This window comes from Bos javanicus, chromosome 12 (assembly GCF_032452875.1).
Source record: "Bos javanicus breed banteng chromosome 12, ARS-OSU_banteng_1.0, whole genome shotgun sequence".
NCBI classification, from domain to species: domain Eukaryota; kingdom Metazoa; phylum Chordata; class Mammalia; order Artiodactyla; family Bovidae; genus Bos; species Bos javanicus.
The window spans coordinates 28,088,111-28,115,638 of record NC_083879.1 but is presented as its reverse complement, the minus strand read 5'-3'; the positions used below and the strand labels follow the sequence as shown (position 1 = coordinate 28,115,638).

Sequence of the window (27,528 nt, the reverse complement as noted above, 5' to 3'; positions counted from 1 at the left end):
GAGAAAAAAAGCTAAAAGGAAAAAGACAGTTCAAAAGATAAAAATTCTAGTTATAAAAATAAGGAAGTCATAGGATGTAATGAACAGCTTTGTGATTCCAGTTAGTACTGTGTTGTGTATTTGAGAATGCTAAGGGAGGTTGATCCTAAAAGTTCTTGTAAGAAAAAAAACTGTAACTGTGTTTGGTGATAAATGTTGATTAGACTTATGGTGATGGTCATTTCATAATATAGGCAATCTATGTTGTGTACCTGAAGCTAATATAACATTATATGTGAATTATATCTCAGTAAAGAAAAATAAATTTTAAGAAACCTCAGTAAACTCTTAAAGAGTTAAGAGAATATGTTGCATCTAGGAAATAGGAATAGGATAATACAATAAAATAGGTGGGGGGAAAGAACACATGGAAATTAAATATTATAGCAGACTTGAAAAATTTAATAGATTGGAAAATACAGGTGATAAAATCTCTGTAAGAATAGAGCAAGGAGGCAAATAGATGGACAATTGTAGAATAAAAGTAAGAAAATCAGTGAACCATCCAGAGGTCCATCATTGAAATAACAGGAGTTCTGGAAAGAGAGGGGTGCAAAAGTGTTGTGTCTGGGGACCCCATTGAACTATGCTTCTCAGTTCTGTATACTTGCATCCCACATAGTCTGTGGGCTAGAACATGTGACTTGTTTTGTTCAGTGGGACAGTAACAAGTGTGACGCAAGCAAAAACTTGATAACTACTTTCACACTGAAGTTTTTCTTTCTGGATCACTCCCTCTTGAAAGTGCCAGAGATAAGGGCCTCTCTGTAGGCTACCAATCAGACCTTCTGGCTCTTATATCTCTCTGTAAGGACCCAATACAATATAGCAGGAACCAGTTCATTCTTCTCTTTTCATCGGAATTGGAATGCCTGAATCATTGCATCGGGAGCAGCATTCCTCCCAACTAAGACATTCCCCCAGGTTACTGCTGGTGAAATACTTAGCAATTAGGGCACCATCTTGTGACAGACGTCTATCTGCCCCCCTGAATATCACTCAGAATGGCATTCGCTTTGCCTTCTGGGAAATCAAGCCTCAGTTGGGTTTAGTTGGTCTTCTGAGAAGCAGATGTCAAGACAGCATTAGATGTGCAGGACATTTATTGATGGGCAACAACAGTAGAGTGAAAAGCGGGGGAAGCCAGAGAAGGCAGATGAGCCTTTAGGACATGATGGCTGTCTGACGCATGAGCGTGGGAAGAAGGGGGCATGGGATGAGAAGAGTCTCAGATGGCAGTATAGGTCTAAGAACCATCCAACCAGGCCCATGAGGAGTTCTGAGCCATCATTCTGAGCCATCGTTGGAGGAGTCCATGGCTTGCAGGAACAGGTCTGCTTAGTACCCCTGGCTTGTTTCAGTTATAAGGGAGTAGCCATTGAGAAGCATGGCCTCAGGGCCATTGCAGTGGAGGGTGACGAGGGTAGCAACTGGCGCAATCCGTCAATTATGCTTCTCATGGCAGGAGAACTGAGTGACACATTTTCACCGCTACCAAAAAAACCAGCAAGTTATGCCATTTAGAAGAAAGGAATGAAAATTATTTCCAACCAGAATGTATTTACCTCTACTATCAGTCATTCATGAGGGTAGAATAATGAGATTTCAAGACATCCAAAGTCTCAGAAAATACATCTTGAATGCCTTACAGAGAAGTTATTGGAGGAAGAACTCCATGTAGCATGATATAGATCAGACGGAAGAAGACATGGAATGTTCAGAGCGGTACATATAACTTGGGAGCATAATGATGAATTGAAAAATCTGCTGTGCAGCAGACCTAAGAGCAACCAGTCTGGAAGAGGGGAAGATTCCAGAAGTGTGTCTCCAAGAAAAATATTGGAGGCCAATGTGACCTTGCAGAAGTTTGTGCTATTGGAAAGTGTGAGAAGAATTAGCCATAGGTGCAAAGAAAACCAAGGAAGTGAAAAAGCAATGCAATAATTAACAAAATCAAGGAAAACAAAAATAAGAATGGAAACTTAGTCTTAATTACCACATTAGATGCCCAGCTGTGAGTCATAGTCATGTTGGCAGAGTAACGTCAGCATTGAATATTATTCAACCAGATCCTGCTATATAACGAAATTGCCTGTGTGAGACAGCTAAATCCTCATCCACCCTATCAGAAAGTCAACAGATCTAAAGCAGGGAAGTGTGGAAATGTGCTGTGTGCTCAGTCGTGTCCAACTTTTTGAAACCCCATGGACTGTAGCCCTCCAGGCTCCTCTGCCCATGGAATTCTCCAGGCAAGAATACTGGAGTGGGTTGCCATTCCCTCCTCCAGGGCATCTTCCTGACTCAGGGATCGAAGCCGTGTCTCTTGCATCTCTTGCATTGGCAGGTGGGTTCTTTACCACTGAGCCACCTGGGAAGCCCCTTGGAAATGTGTAGATATCAAAAGAAAATGTCATAAAAGTCATAGATGGCTACCTCTGGGGAGGTAACTGGGGACAATGGGGGTGGAAAGTAGGGCAGGAAACTGTGATTATTATTTTAAGCTCCCTAAAAATTAAAAAAAGAAATAATTTTTACCATCACTTAATTTTGTTGTTATAGCACATATTTGCAGCATTTCAGCCTGGAGAATTATTTTTGAATCAAGCTTTGAGGTATTTTCCAATTTTCAGATTAATGCTGTCTGAGTTTTTCATCCTTTCGATAAAATAATAAAAATGTTGAAAAGAAACAGGGCCATGAGCAAACTCCATAGGGTATTGTTAGTCACCTTCTCCCAGCTGGACTGTCTCCCACTAATCATGTTTCAAACATCTATCAGTGTTTGACACCTAACAACAAATTAGTAAATTTTTGTTTAATCAATAAACTCTTAAAATATGGCCCTTCAAGCACTATTCATATATCTACAGTAGTATCCTTGTATCTGTCCGACTTTTCTTCTTCTTGACCCCAAGAATATTCCAAGAAGATCTGACAGTTGTCAAAACTATTACATTGAGAGTCTATTGTGTTTTCAGACAAGCTATAAAACTGTAAAAAAAATTAATTGGGTGCTGGTTTGGCATTTATTTTATGAATCCATGTTTCTTCCTCATTTTCCTCTCTTCCTGTACTGATGTGCTTTTATTAAGCTGTTATGTAATTTTGCTCATGGGTCTGTTGTTTCTGAAATGCATATTTTATTCCCTGTTAAAAATTAAGAACATTTTCAATCTTCAGGCACCTTATGCTTAGTGATCCCTCAAAGTTTCATAATTTCATAATTATAACTGCAAATCCTTTTGGTAGGTCCTTTTTGGAGATGATGAATTTGGAAAGGCATCTAATCTCCTGGAGTGCTTTCCTCGTGCTGTGATTAGGAATCCAAGTCTAGAATGTAGTCTGAGGATAGATACGATAGAAGGCCAAGATGCAACAGAGTCAAACATGCTGGTGACAGTAGTTAAAAGGATTCTCCAGGATAGATAAAGACAATCTAAGAAAGATCTGGAAGATTAGAGCAGGCCTGGTGGTCTTCAGGAGACACAACACAGGCATTGGATTAAGGAAGTTAGATAATTGAAACGATCAGTCAACCTCCCAACGCAGTGCTGCCGTTGAAATCAACTTTATTATGTTGAGGGTAATAAACTGATTTTTAGAAATAGATGTCTTTTGTACAAATAAGCTCAACCACTCGAATATCATTAAGCGTTTGTGCCCGTTGTACAAGTCATGTACTGTATACGCAGTTTGTAATCCTAGATTTTATTTCACATAGATTCAGTTCTGCTGAGCAAGCTCAGAGTAACATGGGGGTTGATATCTTGATGAATTCATGCCTGGCTGGGCGCCCTGCTGAGAAGTGTAATGCCTAACAGGGCAAAGAGGTTGTTTCACTCCAGTGAAGTGGGCTGATGTGGGGGAAGCTGTGGCCCTTGGGGTGCATGTACCCCAAGTAAACCTCTGTCAGGAGGGAGAAGGGATGGCTCTGCCAGATTCTCTGATTGTAAAAGAAGGTAGAAACTTTGAATTTTGAGTGAAATTTCTTGATTTTTGAAGGTCATCTCAAAAAAATAAAAGTAAGCACGACATGGGTTTCCCAGGTGACACAGTGATAAAGAATCTGCCTGCCAGCACAGGAGATGCAAGTGATGGGTTCAATCTCTGGGTCAGGAAGATATTCTGGAGCAGGAAATGGCAACCCACTCTAGTATGCTTGCCTGGAAAATCCCATGGATAGAGGAACCTGGTGGGCTACAGTCCATGGGGTCGAGCAGCTGAGCACATACACAAGCCCTAAGGAAGTGACTGACTTCCTGGTAAATCAACGTAGGGTATAGCTTGTTCCCTATAAGGTGTTCCCATGCCTGTCATTTTGACCAGTTTTTAAGTATTTTTCTCTTAAATATGAATGGATGGCAAATCATCAAAAGATATTTAAGGAAAGTGCTCAACATGAAACAGTGAGAATAAAATACACAGAAAAACAAACCAGGAAAAAACACATTATGCAGGAAATTGAATACATGTAAACTGAAAAAGGAAGAATCAGAGAATATTAAAACATTCTTGAACATCAACAAGGTGATTGTTGATATAAAATGTTTAGTAAAAAGATTGAAAGAGAGGAAAAGAAATGCCTCCAAAGTAGTACAAAACGACCAAGAACTGGAAGCATTAAAGAACGGGGAAGAGATTTAAAATATGAAACACACAAGTCTGACGTCAAACTAACAGGAGTTCCAGAAAGAAAACAAGGCAATGGAGAGCAGGAAATTAAGAACTAATAAGGAAAATCCTCCAGAACTGAAGAACACAAGCCTTTAGCTTCAAAGATCTTTCTGAATTCCTAGCACAGTGGATGCACGGTTCTATATAGGGGTTTAGAAAGCTGCCTTCTGTGTAATCTTTCCCAAGAAGCTAAGGCATGTATCAACAAAATTACAGAGTAAATGGGGAGAAGTCGGATCTAGAAAACTATGACTATCATCAGTAAGAAATAAAGAAAAATCCTAGGATGAGAGCAGTTCTAGACAGCATCTAGTCCAGGTGGAACCAAAAGGATTCAAGAGAAGGAAGAACTCTGAGTGAAAAAGCAGAATCAGTAGAATAGAGGATATGGTAGTGAATATGATGGAGAATCACAAAAACATTAAAACACATAGGAAATATTACACAAATTTAATAATTAGGTGATTATTTATTCAAGGGAAAACAAGAAGCTGTACAAGAGAAAGGAAATGTTATAGACTCCTATCTGGCTCTGCAGTGAACAATATTTATATGAGATCCTGGGTATGGTTATTGATTAATGATTTGAATAAGAGCAAACATTTGGGAGAATTAGGGAAGAAAATTGAGAGGTGTGAAAGTTGGCTTTTTATTATTATGAAGAATTATTAAATGTTGGAAGAAGCATATTATTTAGAAATATGGTAGTACTTACTAAAAGAAACAGCAAAAAGTTAAATGTAGTTGTCTGCAGGGAGCAGAAGTGGGAGTTTGAGATGGGGTAGGAAAGATGTTTACTGTTTTTCATAAGCCTCTGATTTTTAAACTACATGAATGGATTTATTTAATTAAAATAATTTTGAAAAAACCTGTACCACTGAATAATGCTTTAAAGTTTCTGAAATGCTTTTGTGTTTTTTGGGGGGTGGGGCAGGTAGGTAAATGAGTTGAGAGGCTCAGAGTTTAGGGATTTAAACTACCAAGGGATTGAACTGGAATCAGAACCCAGGTTTTCTGAATTCCTATTTCCAGTGCTCACTGCCTTACTCCAAGACTGAGTTCCCTCCTTGTCCTCACATTCAGTGCTCAGAATGGAGGAGTCACCAAAGTCTTCATTTATTTGTTTGTTTATTTTTTGGCTTGCTGGGCATCATGTGGGATCTTAAATCCCCGACCGGGGATCGAACCTGTGCCCCCTTCAGTGGAAACATGGAGCCTTAACCATGGGACCACCAGGGAGGTTCCGAGTCATCAATGTCTTTAACCTTCATTAACATCTGGAGACTCATCACTGCTAATTAAAACAAAACAACACTACTAACCCACAGACAACTGTTCTCCTTACTATTGCTGTGTAATATGCCCAAACTTATTGGCTTTAAGAAAACATTTAATTTTGTGGGTCAGAATTGGGGAAAGGCACATCTGGGCAGTTTTTCAGTGGGCTGCAAGTCATTTAGGGTTTGACCAGGCTGGGCGTCCAAAATGACCAGACGTCGCAGAGCCTCACCAACACGGTGGTCTCAAGTTAGTTTAGACTTACTGTGCGGAAGCTGGCTTCCCCCAGCAAGCATCCCAAGAGAACTAGGAGGATGTGGTGCTGACTTTTGATTAGCCTCGATGTCATGCAGTGTCAGCTTCTGGCAGAGAAGTCACAGCACCCCCCTCCCCCTACTCCCCCCCACCGTGTGAGGAGTGGCAAGGTCACAATGTTGAGAGCCTTGGGGGATGTGCTATCTTCAGAAAAAACGTTTTGGCATAGCATCTCAGGCTTTCTAGCTCACTGTGATCTGCTGGGAATGCCTTTTTTCCATCTCCCCAGGACCTACACATCTTTCAATATATGGTTTATAAACTTCCTCCTCCACAGAGACTTCTATGATGTCCCTCAACAAGAAGCACTTTTTCTTTTCTCTGAATCCCTGTTGTATTTTTAATTTTTTTTTGATGTAGACCATTTTTAAAATCTCCATTGAATTTGTTACAATATTGTTTCTGTCTTATGTTTTGGTTTTTTTGGCCATGGGGCACATGGAATCTTAGCTCCCTAACCAGGAATTGAACCCACACCTCCTGCACTGAACCACCAGGGAAGTCCTTCCTTAATTTTTTTTTTTTAAAGATCCTTCTTATGACACTTTCATTCTGGTGTCATCATCATCACGTTGTATACCGGTGCTGCAATCTCTGCATATTCCCTGCATAATAACTTGCCTGTTGTGTAAATATTTGCTTAGTGAGATAATGATTCCATGATAATTCAAATAATAGTCACGAAAAAGTGCATTTCAGTTCAGAGCTCTTTTTTTTTTTCTTCACCATTCTCATTTCTGAAAACGGAAAGAAACCAAGCAGTCTCTGAGGAGGAGTTACAGCAGGAACCGTACGTGGCTGTTTCCTGGTATTTATTGCTACTCTGTGAGAAATAAAGAAGATGGGGGAATGAAAACCATGTCATTTACAATTTGATTAAAAAGGTTTTCTTCTTTTTTTTTTTCTTTTCCTTTCATGTTTAAGCCCTGTGGTTTTGAATTTTCCCTTTCGTCATAGAGGAAGACAGATCAAGCAGTTAGGATTCCAGTTCCCTGTGCTGGACGCATCCTCACTTCACAGCTGTTTAACATATCCGGCCTCAGCTCAGTCCCTGTCCCCTCACCCACTGCTTTCCAGCTGCAGGAAGGACTTGCTCTTGTGCCTTGGGGCCCTTTTATCTGGTTTTGCTCTCTGCCTGGAATGTTCTTCCTCCCCACCCCACCTCCAGATCCATAGCTCCCTCACCTCCTGTAAGCCTGTGCTCAGAAGCCACTTTCTCAAATGAGCCACATCCTGAACACCCCATTTAAAATGCTTCTCCCAGCACCCCAGACTTAACAGGGACCCCTTCCTGGCTCAAGAAGCGCTTCCTGGGAACCTGGAGGAGAGAGGAGTTCATGAACTTCGTAGGTATGGCAGATAAAATGCGTGAACACGAATTTTTTGGGTTTGGTTTTTAGCTTCAGAATAGAAGACCCTAGAAGAGCTATTAAAAAACAAAAACAAACGCACGACCTCTGGCATCATAGTGGCTATTAAAGAGGCAGCCTGCGATTCCTTATGCAGCCCCCCCACAGAAGCTCATTCTTTGCATTTAGTAGTTGAGCAAACCTGCAGGGGCAAGAGGCTTATGTGTGTTAATTAACACCCTTGATGAACACTGGTAAATGAATCTGACCAAAGCCCAAGTGGACCTGCTTTTTTTGTGTGTGATAAAGAATAATCTTTGGGGATTATTTATGATCACATAGGGAGACTGCAAGGAACATTTTCCCTAGACTTGGAAATGGGGCAGAGGGATTACTGGTGTCCTCCTGAGCACCTGCCCAGATTAATCCCGTTCTCTGATTCTCTGCGGGTAAAGAAGAGAGTGCACCTTTGTTAGGTTTGCAGTTTACTGTGCATCAGGGTATTTTAAGTTCTATAAGGGTAGATGTTAATGGAAAAGATTCTTGCCTAATAGGCAATCCATATATGGATTTTGTCTTATTAAGATGGAAAATGAAAAGATTAAAATGACGGCATAGTCAATGAAAGGGAAAGGAAGACTCTTGTGAGTGTCACCAAAAACAATCGCATCTCCTCTCCTTGGCACCAGGCCTCCCTTGTTTTCATACCATTTATCACCTATTTAAAAAAATTATTTACTTGTTTTGGGCTATGCTGGGTCTTCATTGCTGCACGCAGGCTTTCTCTAGTTGCTGCAAGCAGGTGATACCCTTTATTGTGTGCGCTAGCCTCTCATTGCGCCGGCCTCTTTGGTTGTGGGCACCGGCTCTAGAGCGTGGGCTCAGTAGTTGTGGCGCACAGCCCAGCTGCTCCATGGCACTGAGATCTTCCTGGACTAGGGATTGAACCCGCATCCCTTAATAGGCAGGTGGACCCCACAACCACCGAACCATCAGGGAACTCCCCACTTATCACCCTTTAATATTCTTTTTAGTTCACGTTTGTTATGTTTGTTGTTTGCTGTCCTTCCTCCTCCTGAGATGCAAGTCCATGGGGGCAGATGTTTTTCTCTGACTTGTTCACTGTTGGATCCCTAAGAACTGGGCCAAGCCTATAGCTGTTGTTTAGTCACCAAGTCGTATCTGACTCTTTCCTGGTGTCCAACTCATGGACTGTAGCCTGCTAGGCTCCTCTGTCCTTGGGATTTCCCAGGCAAGAATATTGGAGTGGGTTGCCAAATAGTAGATGCTTCATGAATACTTGCAGAAGGAAAATATTCCTTAATGTAGATCAGTGACTTTCAAACTCTTTTGACCTTGGCCCCAACAGTAAGAAAGGCATTTCACATGTTGACACATGCACAACAGAGAGGTTTCACAAAGCACTACTTAGCCTTATGACATGTGGTGCGCTTTTCTTTTCTTTTTTTAAATATTTGTTTATTTTGGCTTCGCTGATCTTAGTTGTAGCACGTGGAATTTTCTATCTTTGTTGAGGCCTGTGGGATCTTTCATTGCAGCATCTAGGATCTTTAACAGCGGCATTCGAACTCTTGGCTGTGGCACTTGGGATCTAGCGATCAAACCCAGGTCCCCTGCATTGGGAGTTCAGAGTCTTAGCCACTGGACCACCAGGGAAGTCCCCTCATGTTTTCAAATCAGTTCTATTTTATTTCCATTTTGAAAATTGTTGTGGCTACACAGAACTTGATTTCACAACTGGAATCTGTGGTATGAAAAACGTTGACTTAAAACCGTGTAGAAACTGCTGCCACGTAAGGCAGATGGGAAAAAAGGGGAAAGGGGGCAGGCAGATTACTTTCATTATTGGCTAAATATTTCCTATTTCTGTAATCTTATCCTGTCTCACAGTATAGAAGCCTTCATGACACATCCACATGTCACTTTTTCTTCAGGTGAAAAATGTTCTCTCCTGCAATAAAAATGAGTTATTTCCAAAGCAAAGAGCTAGAAATGAGCTTGGGAGCTGAGAAATGATCTTAAAGTCTCAGAGAGAGTCAGTTGGTTGGCATCTGCTGTTGATAAGTCAAAGCAGGAGAATTAGAGGAGCAGACAGAGGTAAATATTTAGAAAGTAAAGGTGACTGTTATGGAAAAAACCCCACTTTTCTCAACGTTGTTGAAATCAGAGAGTAGCTGTTTCATGAGGGTATTATAGGATTACTTCAGTGATTAGAGTGATAGATGTTTATTGAAAAGAGCCTGGTTGACTGATGGAACTTCTGATGCTTTTGCTGATCTTGTGAATATATCCCTTATCTGAGGCCTTGATCTTCTTGTCGCTTTTTCTCATCTAGCCTAAGGTCTCCCCTACCTGTTCCTTTCTCAGCTCTCATTTTGTTGCTGTTAGAAAAAACAGATGCAAACACCAGGAACTGGAACTCCTCTGTGTCTCTGATAATGCTGTGATTAATGGACCAGACAGATTCTGGTCATAAGCCGGATATTTTGTTAACAGCCTAGCATCAGTGATTTAGAAGGATTTTGGTAGCAGCGTGATTTAGTGTTAAATAGAATGATTTAACTGATGTTGATTGGTTCTGTACAGATAAATTAATGAGGCAAGAAACCTAATCTCTGATTTATTGACATATTTTCCCAGAGTGAGTTATGAAATAATTTTTAACTTCATTTGAAGTAAAACAAATGAATAAGGCCTTTTCTGTAACCTACTTTGGAAAAATCCAGACAAAATGATCATAAGTAACAAAACTCCTAAACTACATCATGGTTTTAAAAAATCTACCTTGATCTCTATCTTGTCTAGATGTAAAAGCATGCCTTTGAGTGGGTTCTTATAGAATCTCATTTGGTTACATGTATATTAAGGACTTCTATATTTGCAAATGACTAAGCCCAACTAAAACTAGGTTAAAGAGGCAAAGGAACTTTATTAGAAAGATGCTGGGACGAGTCACAGAACTGAGCTCCAAAGACTTTGGAGATCGATCTTGAAAAGCACCATTACCATCAAAGAAGTAATAACTGGGGAAAACAGCAGTAAGAGTGGTGGTGGTGATGGTGGTTTAGTTGCTAAGTTGTATCCAACTCTTGCTTTCTTGTGGACTGTAGCTGCCAGGCTCCTCTGTCCATGGAATTTCCCAGGTAAGAATACTGGCGTGGGTTACCATTTCCTTCTCTGGGGAATCTTCCTGACTCAGGGATTGAACTCACGTCTCCTGCATTGGCAGGCGATGCATTACCACTGAGCCACCAGGGAAGCCCAGCAGTAAGAGTGATCAGGATTAATGAGGGACTGCTTCTTGGAAGAGGCAAGTCTAAACAGAAGGCAGAGAGGGATATAGATAATAGAGGAAAAAGCAGAATGTTGTTTCAGGATTGACAGATTGTCATCCAAGTTAGGTACAGGCCTGGATGAAGGGTGATGAGAAATTGACCTGAGAAAGTAACCAAAGAACCGAGTTGGGGAGTGATGAGGTACCTGTTGATAGGAAAGTGTTAATTTGTGGGACTGTATGGTTTGGTGATTGAGCTAGAAATTTTACTTGTTTAAGTGCCTAAGAGGGCTTCTCAAGTGGCTCAGATGGTAAAGACTCTGTCTGCAATGTGGGAGACCCAGGTTTGATCCCTGGGTCAGGGAGATCCCTGGGAGAAGGGAATGGCCTAAGAAGTACAAAATGAAGTCAGGCAAGCTCAGATGCTTCCTATATCTATGATTTGTGTGACAAGGTGTCAGGGAGGGTGACACCCTGAGGTGCTGGGCACAGGTTACGGCCTGGGTGATAGAAGCAGGTTCCAGGAAACTTTTGACAAACTGCACACAGAACTACTGGTTATTTGGGGGGATAAAAGCTATAGATGGCTATTTTCCAGAAATTATTTATATGCACTATTAAATGGTTATTTTGGGGGGAGGCACCTTGAAATTCTATCTTAATGAACTTCAGTTTATAATCCATGAGGCTGTGCTGATAGAAGTAAGAGTAATACTTTGGTCTACAATCAGGAATGTTAGGCTAGATGGTGTGCTTGTGTAACAGTGCAGGGTAGCTATGACTTTGAAGAAAAAGTCCTTAGATATGTAATTGTGATACTGTTCTTAGTGGTAAGAGGATGCCAAATGGGGGAAGAAAATCTCCAGGGCTCCCTGAAATCTGTCTGCTCCTTTGACCTTTCTCGGAAGAGTGCACCTTTATTTTAGAACCAAAACAACATCTTGAGGGCTCTTCCTGGGTAGGTAGTGGGCACAAACTAGCCATCAGAATGATTTACTTTGGCCACCTGATGCGAAGAACTGACTCATTTGAAAAGACCCTGATGCTGGGAAAGATTGAAGCCAGGAGAAGGAGACGACAGAGAATGGTTGGATGGCATCACCGACTCAATGGACATGAGTTTGAGTAAACTCTGGGAGTTGGTGATGGACAGGGAGGCCTGGCCTGCTGCAGTCCATGGGGTCGCAAAGAGTCAGACACGACTGAGCAACTGAACTCTACTGAACTGAAAGATTTTCTCTTTATGGCCTGTATTTCAGTTATTTCATCATTGGTCTCAGTCCATTTAATTAAGATTATTTGTAGGATTAAATTAATCCTTTAAGAATTATTCCATTTCAATGTTTTAAAAATTTAAAGAATGATTTTAAAAAGTGACCCATTAAGTGTTACCTCTGAGGTACATTTGAGTGATTAATACCATCCATGTTTTCTCCAACTTCAGACTTATTTACCCAGCTGCCAACCAGGCATCTTCACTGAGATGAACCCATGACCTAAACAGAACTTAACATTTGTTAAATGGAACACAGGGTGCCTAAGCTGAGCCTTGGTTTAATAATAGATCAAAAGAGAAATTGAAATAGAGAAGTCTGTCACTGACAGGTCCTGGAGGAAGTACGTGGACTCCTTGAGGGACCACACAGGATGACAGAGAAAGAGAGAGAGAGACAGGACCCAGGACACATGCCTTTAAGAGGGTCCATGTGTGAGTGCTTTGGGGTTCCTGGGCCAGACGGGTCAATTCAAACCAAAAGCGGGCTTTTGGTAAGCATCAGGGGAGTCTCACCTAAGGGGTGCATATGGCATGTAGATGGTGGGAGGCAGGGGAGAACTGTTGATCACAAGGGCTGGTGGCGAAGTCATATTGGGAACTCATAGTAATTTGTGATTGTGGGCTGTTATCCAGGGCATGTGCTACCTTGATGGGGCTAGTGCACACAAGGTTCCTGCAGGACACAAGGTTCAACAAAAGGGACGCCAAGGCAGAACACCATGAGGTGGCTTAGTTAAACTCTTGACACGTATTTTACCAGCAATCTGGTTGGGTCCCTTAGCCCAGTCAATCAACACATAAAACTAATCATCACACTTTCCAATGCTACAAATTTATACTACATTTTTCTAAAATAATTGATCACTAGAAAAACACTTTGAATTGTTTCATATAATTTAATCCTTGCCACGTTCCTGTAGGAGAACAGATGCTATTCCCATTTGTACAAAGAAGCATGAGACAGGGCACTCAGGGCTGGGGCGCTGGGACAACCCTGAGGGATGGGATGGGGAGGGAGGTGAGAGGGGTTCAGGATGGGGGACATATGTACACCCATGGCTGATTCATGTCAATGTATAGCAAAAACCACTACAATATTGTAAAGTAATTAGCCTCCAATTAAAATAAATAAATAAATAAAAAAGAAATACTTGAGGCTCACACTGGTAGTGGGAAGAGGATTTGGGAGCCCAACTTAAGAGTCTTCTAATGCAGACTCCAGGTCATATCATGTCACTGCCATGGGCCGAATTCCTTAGCAGGTGGAATTTCCTTTGCCTGCTGTGTTTTTCTTTTTGTTCTGTTGATCCTTTAGGGAGAGAAGGAATAAGCATTCATGGAGACCCTACCGTATGGAAACTCTGTTAGGTGTTTTACATAAAGTATTTCCTTTAATCCTCATTATAGCCTATTAGTGGAGAAGGCAATGGCACCCCACTCCAGTACTTTTGCCTGGAAAATCCCATGGACGGAGGAGCCTGGTGGGCTGCAGTCCACGGGGTCGCTAAGAGTTGGATACGACTGAGCGACTTCACTTTCACTTTTCACTTTCATGCATTGGAGAAGGAAATGGGAACCCACTCCAGTGTTCTTACCTGGAGAATCCCAGGGATGGGAAGCCTGTTGGGCTGCCGTCTATGGGGTTGCACAGAGTCGGACATGACTGAAGTGACTTAGTAGTAGTAGTAGTATAGCCTATTAGTGGAGAAGGAAATGGCAACCCACTCCAGTATTCTTGCCTAGAGAATCCTGTGAACAGAGGAGCCTGGTGGGCTGCTGTCCATTGGGTCGCACAGAGTTGGACACAACTGAAGCAACTTAGCATGCATGCATAGCCTGTGAGACACACATGAAAGTTAGTCTTACCTACTCAAGTTAAGGTATATGGTCAAAAGCACACACAGAAAGTGATGGCACAGGAATTTTATCTGCCATCAAATACCGCATATGCACTTTTCTATAGCCAAGGTCATTTGTTTCCTTGCTAAACCTCCTCTGAGCCATGTCAAAGCACTCAAGGTTAGAAGAGTGCTGTGTGAGTGTAGATATTCTACTGTATGGCTCTGACTTGGCTACCTGCTAAACGGACCCAGATTGGGAATTCTTGGCTACTCACACTTCTCCCTGGCCTTCTGACTTTCCCCATCACAGCATTTGTTCTGTGGAGGTATGTCTGTTAGGTTTAGGTCATGACTCTCTGTAGGCTTCAAACCAGCCAAATTAGGAAATTCCTCTAGTCTAACATTCTGCCTACTGTAGCCTGAATTTCTCCCTTTCTGTTCTGTTTAACTCTTCACTGATGAGATTTCTTGTCAGCTGGGAAGGGTAAGATAGGTTGATAGAGGTGAGGAAGACAGAGAAGGGTGGGGCACCTCACAAATCCAGCTAGTTCCTTGAATCACACAGGCAAAGGCCATTATTCTTCTGATCAATATTTTATTCTCTTTTTTCTTCTTAGCATATAGATAGCTGCCTCAGGTCATAAATAAAATATATTTCATGAAATGAAGAATAGCAGGTATTTACTAAGAAAATAAAAATGAAAGAATGCATTATTTGATTCCATTGAAATGTTTGGCTGAACCCGTAAGAATGAGGATGAGGCCATTCTTGGACACTTGCATTGAAATGAACAAAGAGAAAAATATTAAGGGCAAGGAAGAGGATATTTGGCATATGAGTGCAAGAGCTTCTTCAGGACCAGGGAGTGGAATGAAAATTGGCAAGATCATTGGGAGAATATGAATCAAACAGAATTAGGATGGAGTTTCCTAAGAGAATATGTTAGGAGAGCAAAAGGCTGATAAATAGCTCTTGTATTTAGATACAAACAGGGGGAGTAAATCAGGAATTCAAAAGTAAGAGAAACTTAAGGAAGAAAAAAACCACTATTCTTTGTAAATATAAGGGAAACAAATGAAAATAAGATATCAGAAGTCAGCAAGATCTTATGGGAGTCTACAGCTGATCTTATGGAGGCCAAGCCCATTTCATTGCTATAGGAAACTCCCAGCTGAGTGCTGACTGTGGACATCTGATTTCCTTGAAGCTGCATTTAAGTGTTTTTTGCTTTTGGCTTGTGTCTTGCACTCTGCAAGGGTTGGCAATAAGTCAGCAGTGTCCCAGAGTTCTGGAGAGTGGGCCAAGGTTAGATATTGGAGTTGGTTCTTTAATTTAGTGCACTGATTCTTCTTAAAGAGAAGAACAAAGATTGTGAGAACACGTGTTAGAATTTTGTTGTGAGAGATGAATACAAAATATTAAATTGACTCCAACAACTTGTGTCAACTTGAAAACTCCCTGTCTCTTAGGATAAAAGAAAATATAATCCTATTTAGAAATTCCTGGTGTAATCACACATGTGGAATTGGTTCTTTTCATGAAACCTATTAATTAAAAAAGTACATAATCCAAAGTCAGTTAAGTAGTAAGATATTACAAGTTCTTATTCCATTAACTTTTCAAAGTATGAATAATAATAATACATTCAACACTAGAAATTCATATTTTTCCATGGGCTGCTAAAAAACAATGGCAATGATTCCAGTTATGGTAGCAGCTCACTGTGACCTGACTTACCTCTGGAATTATTTATTGGTTTCAGGTGACTTTTACATTGAGGGATTAGTCATTAGTTAGACTTGATGAGAAACTAGAACTGGAATTTCAAACATGTGTTGTTTTTCTGCTCACAATCAGAGATAAATTCACCATGGTTTTTCTCTTTATAGGCTCATGCCAAAATCTGGCATCTCTACGATACTTCCTTCCGCCCCACTCAGGGAGGCCAGGTGTCCATTGCCCTAAGCTCCCACTGGATCAGTCCTCGAAGAATGACTGAACACAGCATCCAAGAATGTCAAAAATCTCTTGACTTTGTCCTGGGCTGGTTTGCCAAACCCATATTTATTGATGGAGACTATCCTGAGAGCATGAAGAATAACCTTTCATCTCTTCTGCCTGATTTTACTGAATCTGAGAAGAAGTTCATCAAGGGAACAGCCGACTTTTTTGCTCTTTCCTTTGGCCCAACCTTGAGTTTTCAACTGTTGGACCCTCAGATGAAATTCCGCCAACTGGAATCTCCCAGCCTGAGGCAACTCCTTTCCTGGATTGACCTTGAGTATAACCACCCTCAAATCTTTATTGTGGAGAATGGCTGGTTTGTTTCCGGGACCACCAAGAGAGATGATGCCAAATACATGTATTACCTCAAAAAATTCATAATGGAGACCTTAAAAGGTAGGGTTGAAGACGAAATCCTAATTTCCTGTCAAAATCCACTGGGAAAACAATCCTTAAGATGATCTTAATAAACTGTGTGAATTTATAGTTTTTAATCAGAATGTAGAAATTCATTTTGGCAACAGTAGGAATGCATTTATATAGCACCTTTCTCATCTGGGGGCTTGAGGAACTTAATTTTTTAAGTTCGTTTCATAAATGAGAAATGTTATAATGTTTATGTAATTATAAAGGTTATAATGTTTAAAAGTACTTGACTTTCAGAGTTACTACTCCAGATTTTTACATTATATTAAAGATTAAGTAAATCCCAAGATATTTAGATCCTTGTATACATTTTTCCAGCTTAGATTGCTTGTACTGAATAAAACACTTCGTATTTGTTTTTTTTTTTTTAAAAGGGATATCAATATTTTCTGGCAAAGAGTAAGTAGTCCGTATCTTTAAAGACTTAATTCATTTACACCATCAAGCACAGAGGTAGGTACTTAGGATAGAAAAGTAGAACGAGACACCTTGGCCCAAAGAGCACCCATTAGAAATAAGGGAAATCCAAATAAAAAATTTTTGAAGATAAGCTTATTTGTGAGGACATTTATTTGCAGAGTTCTCTAGGTTCTACTAGCTTCCCAGGTGGCACAGTGGTAAAGAATCTGTCTTCCAACGCAGGAGACATGTGTTTGATCCCTGGGTTGGGAAGATCACCTGGAGTAGGAAATAGCAACCCATGCTAGTATTCTTACCTGGGAAATCCCATGGACAGAGGAGCCTGGCGGACTACAGTCCATGTGGGTTGCAAAGAGTTGAACATGAGTGAGCATGCGTGAACTAGGTTCTGTCAGAGCCTTTCATCAGTGAGAAAGGTCATCAGTTTACTAAACATTAAACATTATACTTAATTTATTTCCTGAAATAGTAAAATCCCCAAATGCTCTTGAATCATGTGGCAAGTGCCCATCACAGGGTCACGATGCTCTTGTCCTCTTTCCTTTGCAGCCATCAGGTTGGACGGGGTGGATGTCATTGGGTACACGGCCTGGTCACTCATGGATGGCTTCGAGTGGCACCGGGGCTACAGCATCAGACGTGGACTCTTCTACGTTGACTTTCTAAGCCAGGACAAGAAGCTGTTGCCGAAGTCTTCAGCCTTGTTCTACCAAAAGCTGATAGAGAACAATGGCTTCCCTCCTTTACCTGAAAACCAACCCCTAGAAGGGACATTTCCCTGTGACTTTGCTTGGGGAGTTGTTGACAACTGCATTCAAGTAAGTCAGCTGACAAAACCAATCCGCAGTCTCACCAAGCCCTATCTCTAGTAAGTAGTGCTTCCTTATTAGGTTGTCATGGCACGTGGTCCATTCCTCAGGCCAAACATGGTTCCTTAGTGAGTGCACAAAAGGCATCATTTGGAATGCTGCACACTTCTCTCCAAAAATGTTCTTGGCTTCATCTTGCACTTTAAATCAGCTTCGAAAGGGAACAGATTTAAAATACATCCATCTTTAAGATCTGATAAGATAGTAAAAGATAAAATACTCTCTTTAATACCGTGGTTTTCAATCCCTTTTAAAGTAGTTGTTGAGTTCTTCCATAAACAAGATGTAATACAGAACTCCACACTATCTGAGATCTCGCTGGAGCTGCTGAGAAGGAGGCAGGGACATTAGGCAGAGCCCTCCTGAGGCATACCTGTGGAACCCCCAAGATTGTGGAAATACCCCCGAATGAGAGCCCTTGCTCAGTGATGCACTGATCGGAATGCCATTTCTAACAGCAGTTTTCAAATTGAAATGGTAAGGAAGTTCTTCAAAATGGTCAACCAAATATTTATTGAGCATCCTCTATGCAGTTAGCCCTCAGTATCATTCTTCATTTTTTCAGCTTCAAAGGAATCTGTTTTCTAGGGTTTGATTAAATACTTTAGTGAGCACTTTTTGGAAGCTTTGTGTGTATCTTGTTAATTGTGGGAGGGAAGAGGGCTCAGTTAAGGGGAGTACACAGTGAGATGAGGAAGATATGATTCCTGCTTTCAGAGGAGTCTATTGAGGGGAAATGATGGGTCACAAATAGTATGAGTGTGAACAGAGTGTGGTGGCAAGTGAGCAGGGTGGTAGGGGATGGAGGTGTTGCTGAACAGAGTCTGTGTGTGAAAACAGAGACCAAGATAGAAACAAAGTTTGGTGTCCACAGACGAACAGGGCGTTTATAGCACGTTGGGTGCTCCTAGCCATTTTGTTGGTTCTGCAGGGGAGGAAAAATAACTTCCCCTGTACCCTTCTGAGTGTTTAACTGAGACCCCTGTAGTAAGAGATAGATTCACATGAGAAAAACAAACAGAAGTTTATTAGTATGTATACCTCATTTATGTATGGGAGATACCCTGAGAAGAATGAGTAACTCACCGAGCTGGCTTAAAATTTCAGGCTTAAATATCATCTTAATAGGAAAAGGGGAGAAGTGATATTTAGGAAAGATGAATAGGCCCTTAAAAGAAGAGATGGGAGCTCTGATAGCTTGTGACAAAGTTTGCCTGAATGTGATGTTGACTTCGGATGCCCTCTTCTGTGATAACAGTCAGGCTTCCCTCATTGGCAAAACTCCCACAAGGAGATTTATGACAATCCTTTTGAGTTTCTTTTGGAGGATTCATCTCTAGCAGATAAGGGAAATTCAAAGAAAGCCCTTCGCTTGTATTTGCTATTTTTTCAAGTGCCTGAAGCTCAAAATAATATCCTGAAGGGGCATTTTAGGGGTGGTGTGCCTTGACTTCTACAGTCGTATTTTGGGGCATCGTATTCTGTTACCTTTTGGTTCAGAAGAGATATTTGAAGAGAGTGCTTGGATCTGGGAAAAGGCCTTCTAGTTGAAACGAGTTGCTGTTTCCTGGTAAATATCTAGTTGAAATCTTTGATTCATTAGGAAATAAATCAACACGATCCTTAATACTTTTTTTTCCCGCTGAGTCATATTATGCTTACATCTTATTCAGACCTCCAGTTAGTTTTAAGGACAGTCTTTAATCCCTTCCTTTGTTGTTGTTCAGTAGCTCAATCATGTCCGACTCTGTGACCCCATGGATTGCAGCATGCCAAGCTTCCCTGTCCTTCACTATCTCTCAGAGTTTTCTCAAACTCATTTCCTTTGAGTTGATGGTGCCATCCAACCATAGTAATCCCTTCCTTAAGATTTTTTAAAGATTTTAAAAAATATGAAGCATTTTAAAAGTCTTCATTGAATTTGTTACAGTATTGCTTCTGTTTTATGTTTTGGCTTTTTTGGCCATGAGACATGTGGTATCTTAACTCCCTGACCAGATATCGAGCCCCACCCCTCGCACTGGAAGGCAAAGTCTTAACCACTGGACGGCCAGGGAAGTCCCCCTTCCTTATATTTCAAAGGCAACCAAGAACGCTATGTTCTCAAGAATATCTGAGCCCAGTAGCTTGTCCTCTGAGCTCTACCTGGCTCCTTTGGGGTTTTCCTCTGTCTGCTCCGTCTCCCTCAACCCACTGCTATTTAGAAACTCCCCATTCTAACTTCTCTCCTGCAAGTGGGATCCATGGTGAGGTTCAAGTAGGATCTGAAGGGACAGAAGAGGTGCTAGTGGTGGAGGAGAGAGGAGGAAGGCGATCCCGCAGTCCATCCTGGTTGGTCCCTGAACCCTGTTCTGCCTCTCGACCTTCTGCTGAGCCCTGCTTCCTGCTGGGTCCTGGGCCACCATAGTCACTGAGGACTTGTGCTCTGTCCCATTTCCAACAGCAGCCCAGCCAGGGCTGTAATTCCCAGCTTCATCCTTTGTGAAGGAAGAGAAGGCTCTGCCAGTGTTTCTGTGCAGATGGTGTGAACTCAGGGAGCAGTGGGGATGATGTGGGGAGGTCTCTTTTACTTCTGCTCTGTTCCCCATCCGGGGATTGTGTTTGTCTTGGGAAGTGGTCAGTGGTGAGAACATTTTAAGAATACATCCTGTTTCCTCCAGAGAGAAGAAAACTGATCAGAAGCAACAAGTATGGCAGCAAAGAGGAAGGGAGATGGGGAGAGAATTCCTTTTTCTGCTTCCTAGAAGCAGTTGTTTAGACTTTGATCCAGTGCCAGCCACTCATCAGCCCTGGGGCTTTGCTCTCGGGTTGCACCGCTCAGGGTCATGGCTACCTCCACCTCGCAGAGCCGCGCAGTCGTCTCCTTTGCTGACCCAGCCAGACACAAACCACCATGACCGTGAACTCCTCCAGAAGCTCTCTAGTGGAAAAAGGCTGCAGTTGCTATTTTATTCTTTCTGCTTTTCACCTTGAGCTTTGTACTGTTTTGGCAGTGTGCTTTCTAAGCTAACTTCCTAACTGACAGAACAAAAATGAGTTTTTTGTTAGGGAAGTTCTGATAAGCATATGGGTATGTTTTAATTTACAAGCGGATCTCTATACTTTTAATGCATTATATTAGAGTCATGAAAATTGAATTTTAAACCACTGAAATTTATCTTTTCACTTCTGGCTAGTATTTCAAAAATTCCCAGTATGAATGATGCATGCATTTCACCTGAAAAAAATTTTAAATTATATCTCACCTGTCTGAGATGACACACCTGTCTGAAGTCTGATCTTAGGCTTATTCACATGGATTGTCATTGTCCTTGGACCTAATTCCCCAGCAAAGAGGTTTGTTTTTCCATAACCACTAATGTTCATAGTAAATACAGAATCTGCTATGTACTGGGGACGGAGAGCTTTTTTTAACATTGGCTACTATTAGGGAGACATTTCTTCCATAATATACTAAACACATAACATCATACCCTTCTGAAAGGTTCGACTTAATTATTTTTTTATTAATAAATAAGTCAAACAAATGAATGGAGATTCTATTGCCTAAATACACATTTATAAATGACCTGTATTTTAAAGAAACAGACTTTTTGCTCAGAAATGACACCTTTGTATCTCATGTTTGTTTTCGGATGGACTGAATAAGAGCTGTTGTTTTGGAACAGTTATGGTAGAAAAGTTACGAATTTTGTCAACTCAGAGCTCTATAAAAATAATCCAAAGAATTCCTTCAAGCTATGAACAGTTTCACTTCCAAAGAGCATGCAAATATTTTTCTTGCGAAGTTGAGGAAACATGATTTGTGGGTGCATCACAGTGGAAAAATACTTCTGACAGCATTCCCACAAATTAGAGGAAATGTATGCGGGGGTGATCTACACAGGACAATTCTCCAGAAAAAGCAATTTCCCTCTGACACGCTGTATTTTATTACTTTCCTTTATAAACACAGCACTGACCCCTCTAGAGAAACAGAAGCTTATTTCCAACGGGCCTGAAAAGTGCAAGGAAACCTCTGCTAGAGATTCAAAACCAAAGTTTGACCTTTGCTTTTATATAGAGGGTCAAACTCAGGAACCAACTCTGACAGGCTTATTTCTGAGGAGAAAACTGGCTTAGGTGGTGGGTCCTTGGGAATAAGAGCTTCCCTGATAGCTCAGTTGGTAAAGAGTCCACCTGCAATGCAGGAGACCCTGGTTCAATTCCTGGGTTGGGAAGATCCCCTGGAGAAGGAGTAGGCTACCCACTCCAGTATTCTTGGGCTTCCCTTGTGGCTCAGCTGGTAAAGAATCCACCTTCAATGCAATAGACCTGGGTTCGATCCCTGGATTGGGAAGATCCCCTGGAGAAGGGAAAGGCTACCCATTCCAGTATTCTGGCCTGGAGAATTCCATGGACTATATAGTCCATGGGGTCACAAAGAGTCAGACACGACTGAGCGACTTTCACACACACACACACACCTTGGAATAAACTTAAATTTTTGTTTGCAAGTGGAGGGAGGATTTTGTGATTTTGACTTTGTAGTTTGTCCAGGTTTCCTAAATACTTATTTTCATTTTGTAATCTTACAGATCAGAGACTGAGAACCATTGTTCTCATGATCATCACAGAAAAAGAATTTAGAAATTTTTAAAAGCTATTTTAAAATATCCCATTATACGTGGATGATTTCCACATTCTCTGTCTTTTTCTACCATCAGTCAGAGTGAATTTGCTAAGTTGTGTTATAGACACTAATGCCAATAAAGGCAGTAGTTTTGCATACTTCCCATGTCCTTGACCTTTAGCAAACCTCCATTTAGAATATGATTTTAAGAAACACAATTTAATTTTAAGTATCATTTCATTTTCTGACTCTCACTCAGGTTTTAAGCTTTATCATTTTTTGTCTGTTTTTTTTTTATTTGAAAGTCTCATTTCATTGGTGATTTTTTATTCTAAAAGAAAAATGTCCAAAATACTCTGCTTGCTTAACACAGACCAGAGATGTGTGAGGATTATTAATGTTTGTCATCTGAAGTGACCTCCAAAAATTCAGATTTCTTAAAGTAACAGTTCCAGACTTACAGAGAACTGTGGGTGAAACCAATGTGCACCGAACAAAGTGGAATATTTTCTTCCCCAGGAACTTAACTATTTATGAAAAACAGTTTAAAAATTCAGCTAGGAAGGTTTCTACAGTATTTTTGCCCACCGTGCTGGCTGGTTTGTTGACAGAACCAGAGCCGCACCGAACGACTTTTCAGGACTGTCCAAGCGAGGCTAACGGTTCCTCTCCTCCCGCCAGGTGGACACCACCCTGTCTCAGTTCATTGACCCCAACGTCTACCTGTGGGATGTCCACCGCAGTAAGAGGCTCATCAAGGTGGATGGGGTTCTGACCAAGACGAGGAAATCCTACTGCGTGGACTTCGCCGCCATCCGACCCCAGATCGCCTTACTCCAGGAAATGCACGTGACTCATTTCCACTTCTCGCTGGACTGGGCGCTTATTCTGCCGCTGGGGAACCGGTCCCAGGTCAACCACACGGTCCTGGGGTTCTACCGCTGTGTGGCCAGCGAGCTGGTGCGCGCCAACATCACCCCGGTGGTGGCGCTGTGGCGCCCGGCCGCCCCGCACCAGGGACTGCCGGCCCCCCTGGCCCGGCACGGCGCCTGGGAGAACCCCCACACCGCCCTGGCCTTTGCCGAGTATGCCAGCCTGTGCTTTCAAGACCTCGGCCGCCACGTCAAGTTCTGGATCACGATGCACGAGCCGTCCACGCGGAACATGACCTACAGCGCGGGGCACAACCTCCTGAAGGCGCACGCGCTGGCCTGGCGCACGTACGATGAGAGGTTCAGGCGCTCGCAGAAAGGAAAAATATCCATCGCCCTGCAGGCGGACTGGATAGAACCCGCCTGCCCTTTCTCCCCGGAGGACCGCGAGGTGGCTGAGCGAGTTCTGGAATTTGACATCGGTTGGCTGGCCGAGCCCATTTTCGGCTCCGGCGATTATCCACGCGTGATGAGAGACTGGCTGAACCAGAGAAACAATTTCCTGCTCCCTTATTTCACTGACGAGGAAAAAAAGCTAATCCGGGGTTCCTTTGACTTTTTGGCGTTGAGCCATTACACTACCATCCTTGTAGACTGGGAGAAAGAAGATCCCATAAAATACAACGATTACCTGGCCGTGCAAGAAATGACCGACATCACCTGGCTCAACTCCCCCAGTCAGGTGGCCGTGGTGCCCTGGGGGTTACGCAAGGTACTGAACTGGCTGAAGGCCAAGTACGGAGACCTCCCCATGTATATCATATCCAACGGCATCGATGATGATCCGCACGCAGCCCAGGACAATCTGAGGGTGTATTACATGCAGACTTACGTGAACGAAGCTCTGAAAGGTAAGGAGCACTCAGTACAGAGGTCTCTTGGGGGTTATGCCAACTGAGAACCTGATACATAGAAACTCTCAAACATATAAACAGACCGTCACCCACAGAGCAGGTGCTATCCATTCCTTGACAACACTGAAACAGTCCAAGTGTTAGCTAGTTTCCCCAAGGAAAGAGGAGTTTGACTAAAAGTGGAAGATGAAAAAATAACTCGGAACTATTCTAGGCTGCTCAGATCCCTGACCATCTCTTCTCCATATTAGACGGCTTCATAGCAGTCTTGCCTACTTGACGTACTTAAAGATTGAACCCAAGTACATCATTAAAGTATGTAAAACCTACTATGTTAAATGTACCTAAGTATTTGTCTTGATGGTTGCCACTTTGTCTTCGGATAAAAGGAGCTTTACTGATGAAATCTAATTTAATCGGAAGTAGTTTGAAATGGTATTGACAGTTTCTCTGATGCACCAGGGCTTGGTAAAGGCAAAATGTTGTGGGCAAAATATTTTAATAACTTTTCTCCTGTCCTTTTGTTTTTCTAGCCTATATATTGGATGGTATCAATCTTTGTGGATACTTTGCTTATTCATTTAACGACCGCACAGCTCCGAAGTTTGGCCTCTATCGTTATGCGGCAAATCAGTTTGAGCCCAAACCATCAATGAAACATTACAGGAAAATTATAGACAACAATGGCTTTCCAGGTCCTGAAACTCTGGGAAGATTTTGTCCAGAAGAATTCACCCTGTGTACAGAGTGCAGCTTTTTTCATACCCGCAAGTCTTTACTGGCTTTCATAGCTTTTCTACTTTTTGCCTTTGTTATTTCTCTTTCTCTGATTTTTTACTACTCTAAGAAAGGCAGAAGAGGTTACAAATAGTCTTGATATTTTTCTTATTTGAAATAATTATGCACACACATCAGCTGTTAACATTTGCACTTCTCAGTGTTGTGAGGTAGATTTTATATATCTGACTTCTAGAAAACCTTTTCATGACATGTGCTAGGTTTTGAAATGAGCGTGATTGTAAAATATTGAATAATGTGAATAGTGCCTGAATTTGTTCTATTTCCAGGGGAGGTATGTTAAAAAAGATTGATAAGGGCCATCATTTCTGTACACATTCTATAACAAAGCATGAAGAATGGAGACCATCTTGTAATATTTCTATATAAACTAAGATGAAGAATATTTTTATCTGTGCCCATTCCAGTGTGTAATGTTTGCCTTGAAATCATAATTGCAAGTATTGGAATCAAATGTTTAGTCCTGAATAACCATTCTGAACTGCCATGATATGCCTAATGGTCTCTGTGGATCCAAGTTTCCCTTGAAAAAGAAGATGGCAGAATATATAACAGATGACAAAGGGCCCTAGGTTAGAACGTTCCTTTTAAAAGCAAGGTTTCTATCAAATACTGTTAGTATTAATTTATATATCTTTTTAATGATGTGCTTAGCAGAGCAAATTACAGAATTCTGTATCTTATGTAAGTATAAAATATATTTCTTTGTATTTTGAGACACTCTCTAAGCCCCAAGTTCTTGAGGGATTTGTGTCACTATTGAGGGCCTGCACATAGGGGACTTTTACTAAATGTGTGCAGAAAAATAAGCATGAATTATGCAATATTGGGCCCTTAAGAAAGCATAAACCGACTGTGAAATGCATTATAGCGCAGTGGCTGGAGGGGACAGAAAGGAGGAAAAAGTCCTTGTTATGAGCAACACTGCAATTAATTTGATTATAAACTCTTTTATTTAGAGAAGACCTTGGAATGAATGAGGTGACCTTTTCTGAAAGAATAAGAATGAAACAATAACTCATTTTATGAGGAGTGACTCCACTTTCTGTTCTTTAGAATGTGCCATAATTTCTTTGAATTGAGTTTTGAAAATTCTTAATAGGTTCAAAAGCCTTTGGTCTAATAACCCTGGAAGGTTTGTGTCTATAATTGCTGAGGTCCATTTTACATTTTTTGCTGCTACTTCTGTGGAGCTAGCTTTACATGAGTTTTGCTTTGAACTTTTATACTGCAACGGGCTACTGATTTTTTAGAAAGGGCTAATCGGGTCTTATCCTTTAATGCCCCTTAAATAAATCTTGCTGATTTTCAAACAGGGAAGTCTATTACACTGGAGTTGAGGATGATTTTATAGATAAGCCAAAATGATATCAAGCAAGATAAACCAATATCATATCTGGTATAACTAATCTTGCTGACACAGGGTTCTAGTGAATTTAAAAAAACTGTACTGTATTATATATCATCTTTAGAGGTGGTATGACTTTTTTCCATGAAAGATAAGCTTTTTGGTGGTACTCTTTTAAAAATCGGGCTTACCATAAAAATCACAAACTAGGGAATAATAGTTTATTTTATGTGTATATTTTTCTGATTATAATAGTAATATATGCTCATTGTAAAAAATTTAAAATCACAGAAACTATATGTACAGAAAAAATATTACGTGTAATTTCATCACCTTGAGGTAGTCACTATTAACATGGTGTATGTATGATATTTTGTATAGTCAGATCTTATTGTAAATAGTTACGTGTTTATTAATTTTCATTGTGTGCATTTCCTTTGTCATTAGTCTTCAAAAGCGTGATTTTTAATAGTTGTGGAGTAACTCCACTATGTGAATTTATCACAATTTATTTAATCATTCCTATTTGTTAGACCAGTTTCTTATTGTTAATTACTGTGAAATAATGGATGTTGTTTAAAAATAATTTTCCCGCTACAGTATTTAATTTCCTTCAGTGTAGAGAGAAGTAATCTTGTCCCTTGATAAAGTCTTGTAATAAATCTACTTGCAACTTTGTCTTCTTACATGATCAAATGACTAGATAAATTTCTTAAGGGTTTTTCTTTTGAGTTACTTAAACCACATAGAATATGATCTGAGTGGTGAAGAAAGGGATCTGAAAACAGGAGGAGTGAACTTCGAGGCTGGAATAAGGTAAGGGTGGAGAGGGTGCCCCAGGCTAGTCCCTATGGTTGATCTGAGAGGGAATTTCAGACAGTGAAAGAGAGACCAAAGAACCAAAGGGAAATGATACCTCAGCACCGCTCAACAAAGTTATCAGGTGAGCATCAGGCTAGCTTTGAGACCCTTTGGTCCTCAGTGGGAGATTGGTGGTTCCCCATGGGCAGCAAAGAAGAGAGGGCACCTCCCAGATGAGGCTGGAAATGGGGGCGGTGGTGGGGGGTGGCGGTGGTGGGGGGTGGCAGTGGGAGGGGCTAGAAAGCCTTTCTAGTCCAATGGGGTGAAGAATCCTCATTTCTTAACTGGTTTCTCTGGGCCTTACATTTTTCATTAATGCTTTATCTTGATAAATTC

General features: G+C 41.2%; 1 protein-coding gene across 1 annotated transcript in view; it reads left to right on the top strand.

Moving 5' to 3' along the window:
- KL (klotho) overlaps positions 1-27,017 on the top strand; it is a 38,035-nt gene extending 11,018 nt beyond the window's left edge. The window contains exons 2-5 of the mRNA XM_061434806.1: positions 15,958-16,468; positions 17,468-17,736; positions 23,081-24,182; positions 24,719-27,017. Coding sequence (XP_061290790.1) covers positions 15,958-16,468; positions 17,468-17,736; positions 23,081-24,182; positions 24,719-25,056 — 2,220 coding nt within the window. The 3' untranslated portion in view covers positions 25,057-27,017. The remainder of the gene's footprint in view (positions 1-15,957; positions 16,469-17,467; positions 17,737-23,080; positions 24,183-24,718) is intronic.
- Positions 27,018-27,528: the final 511 nt, after the last annotated feature.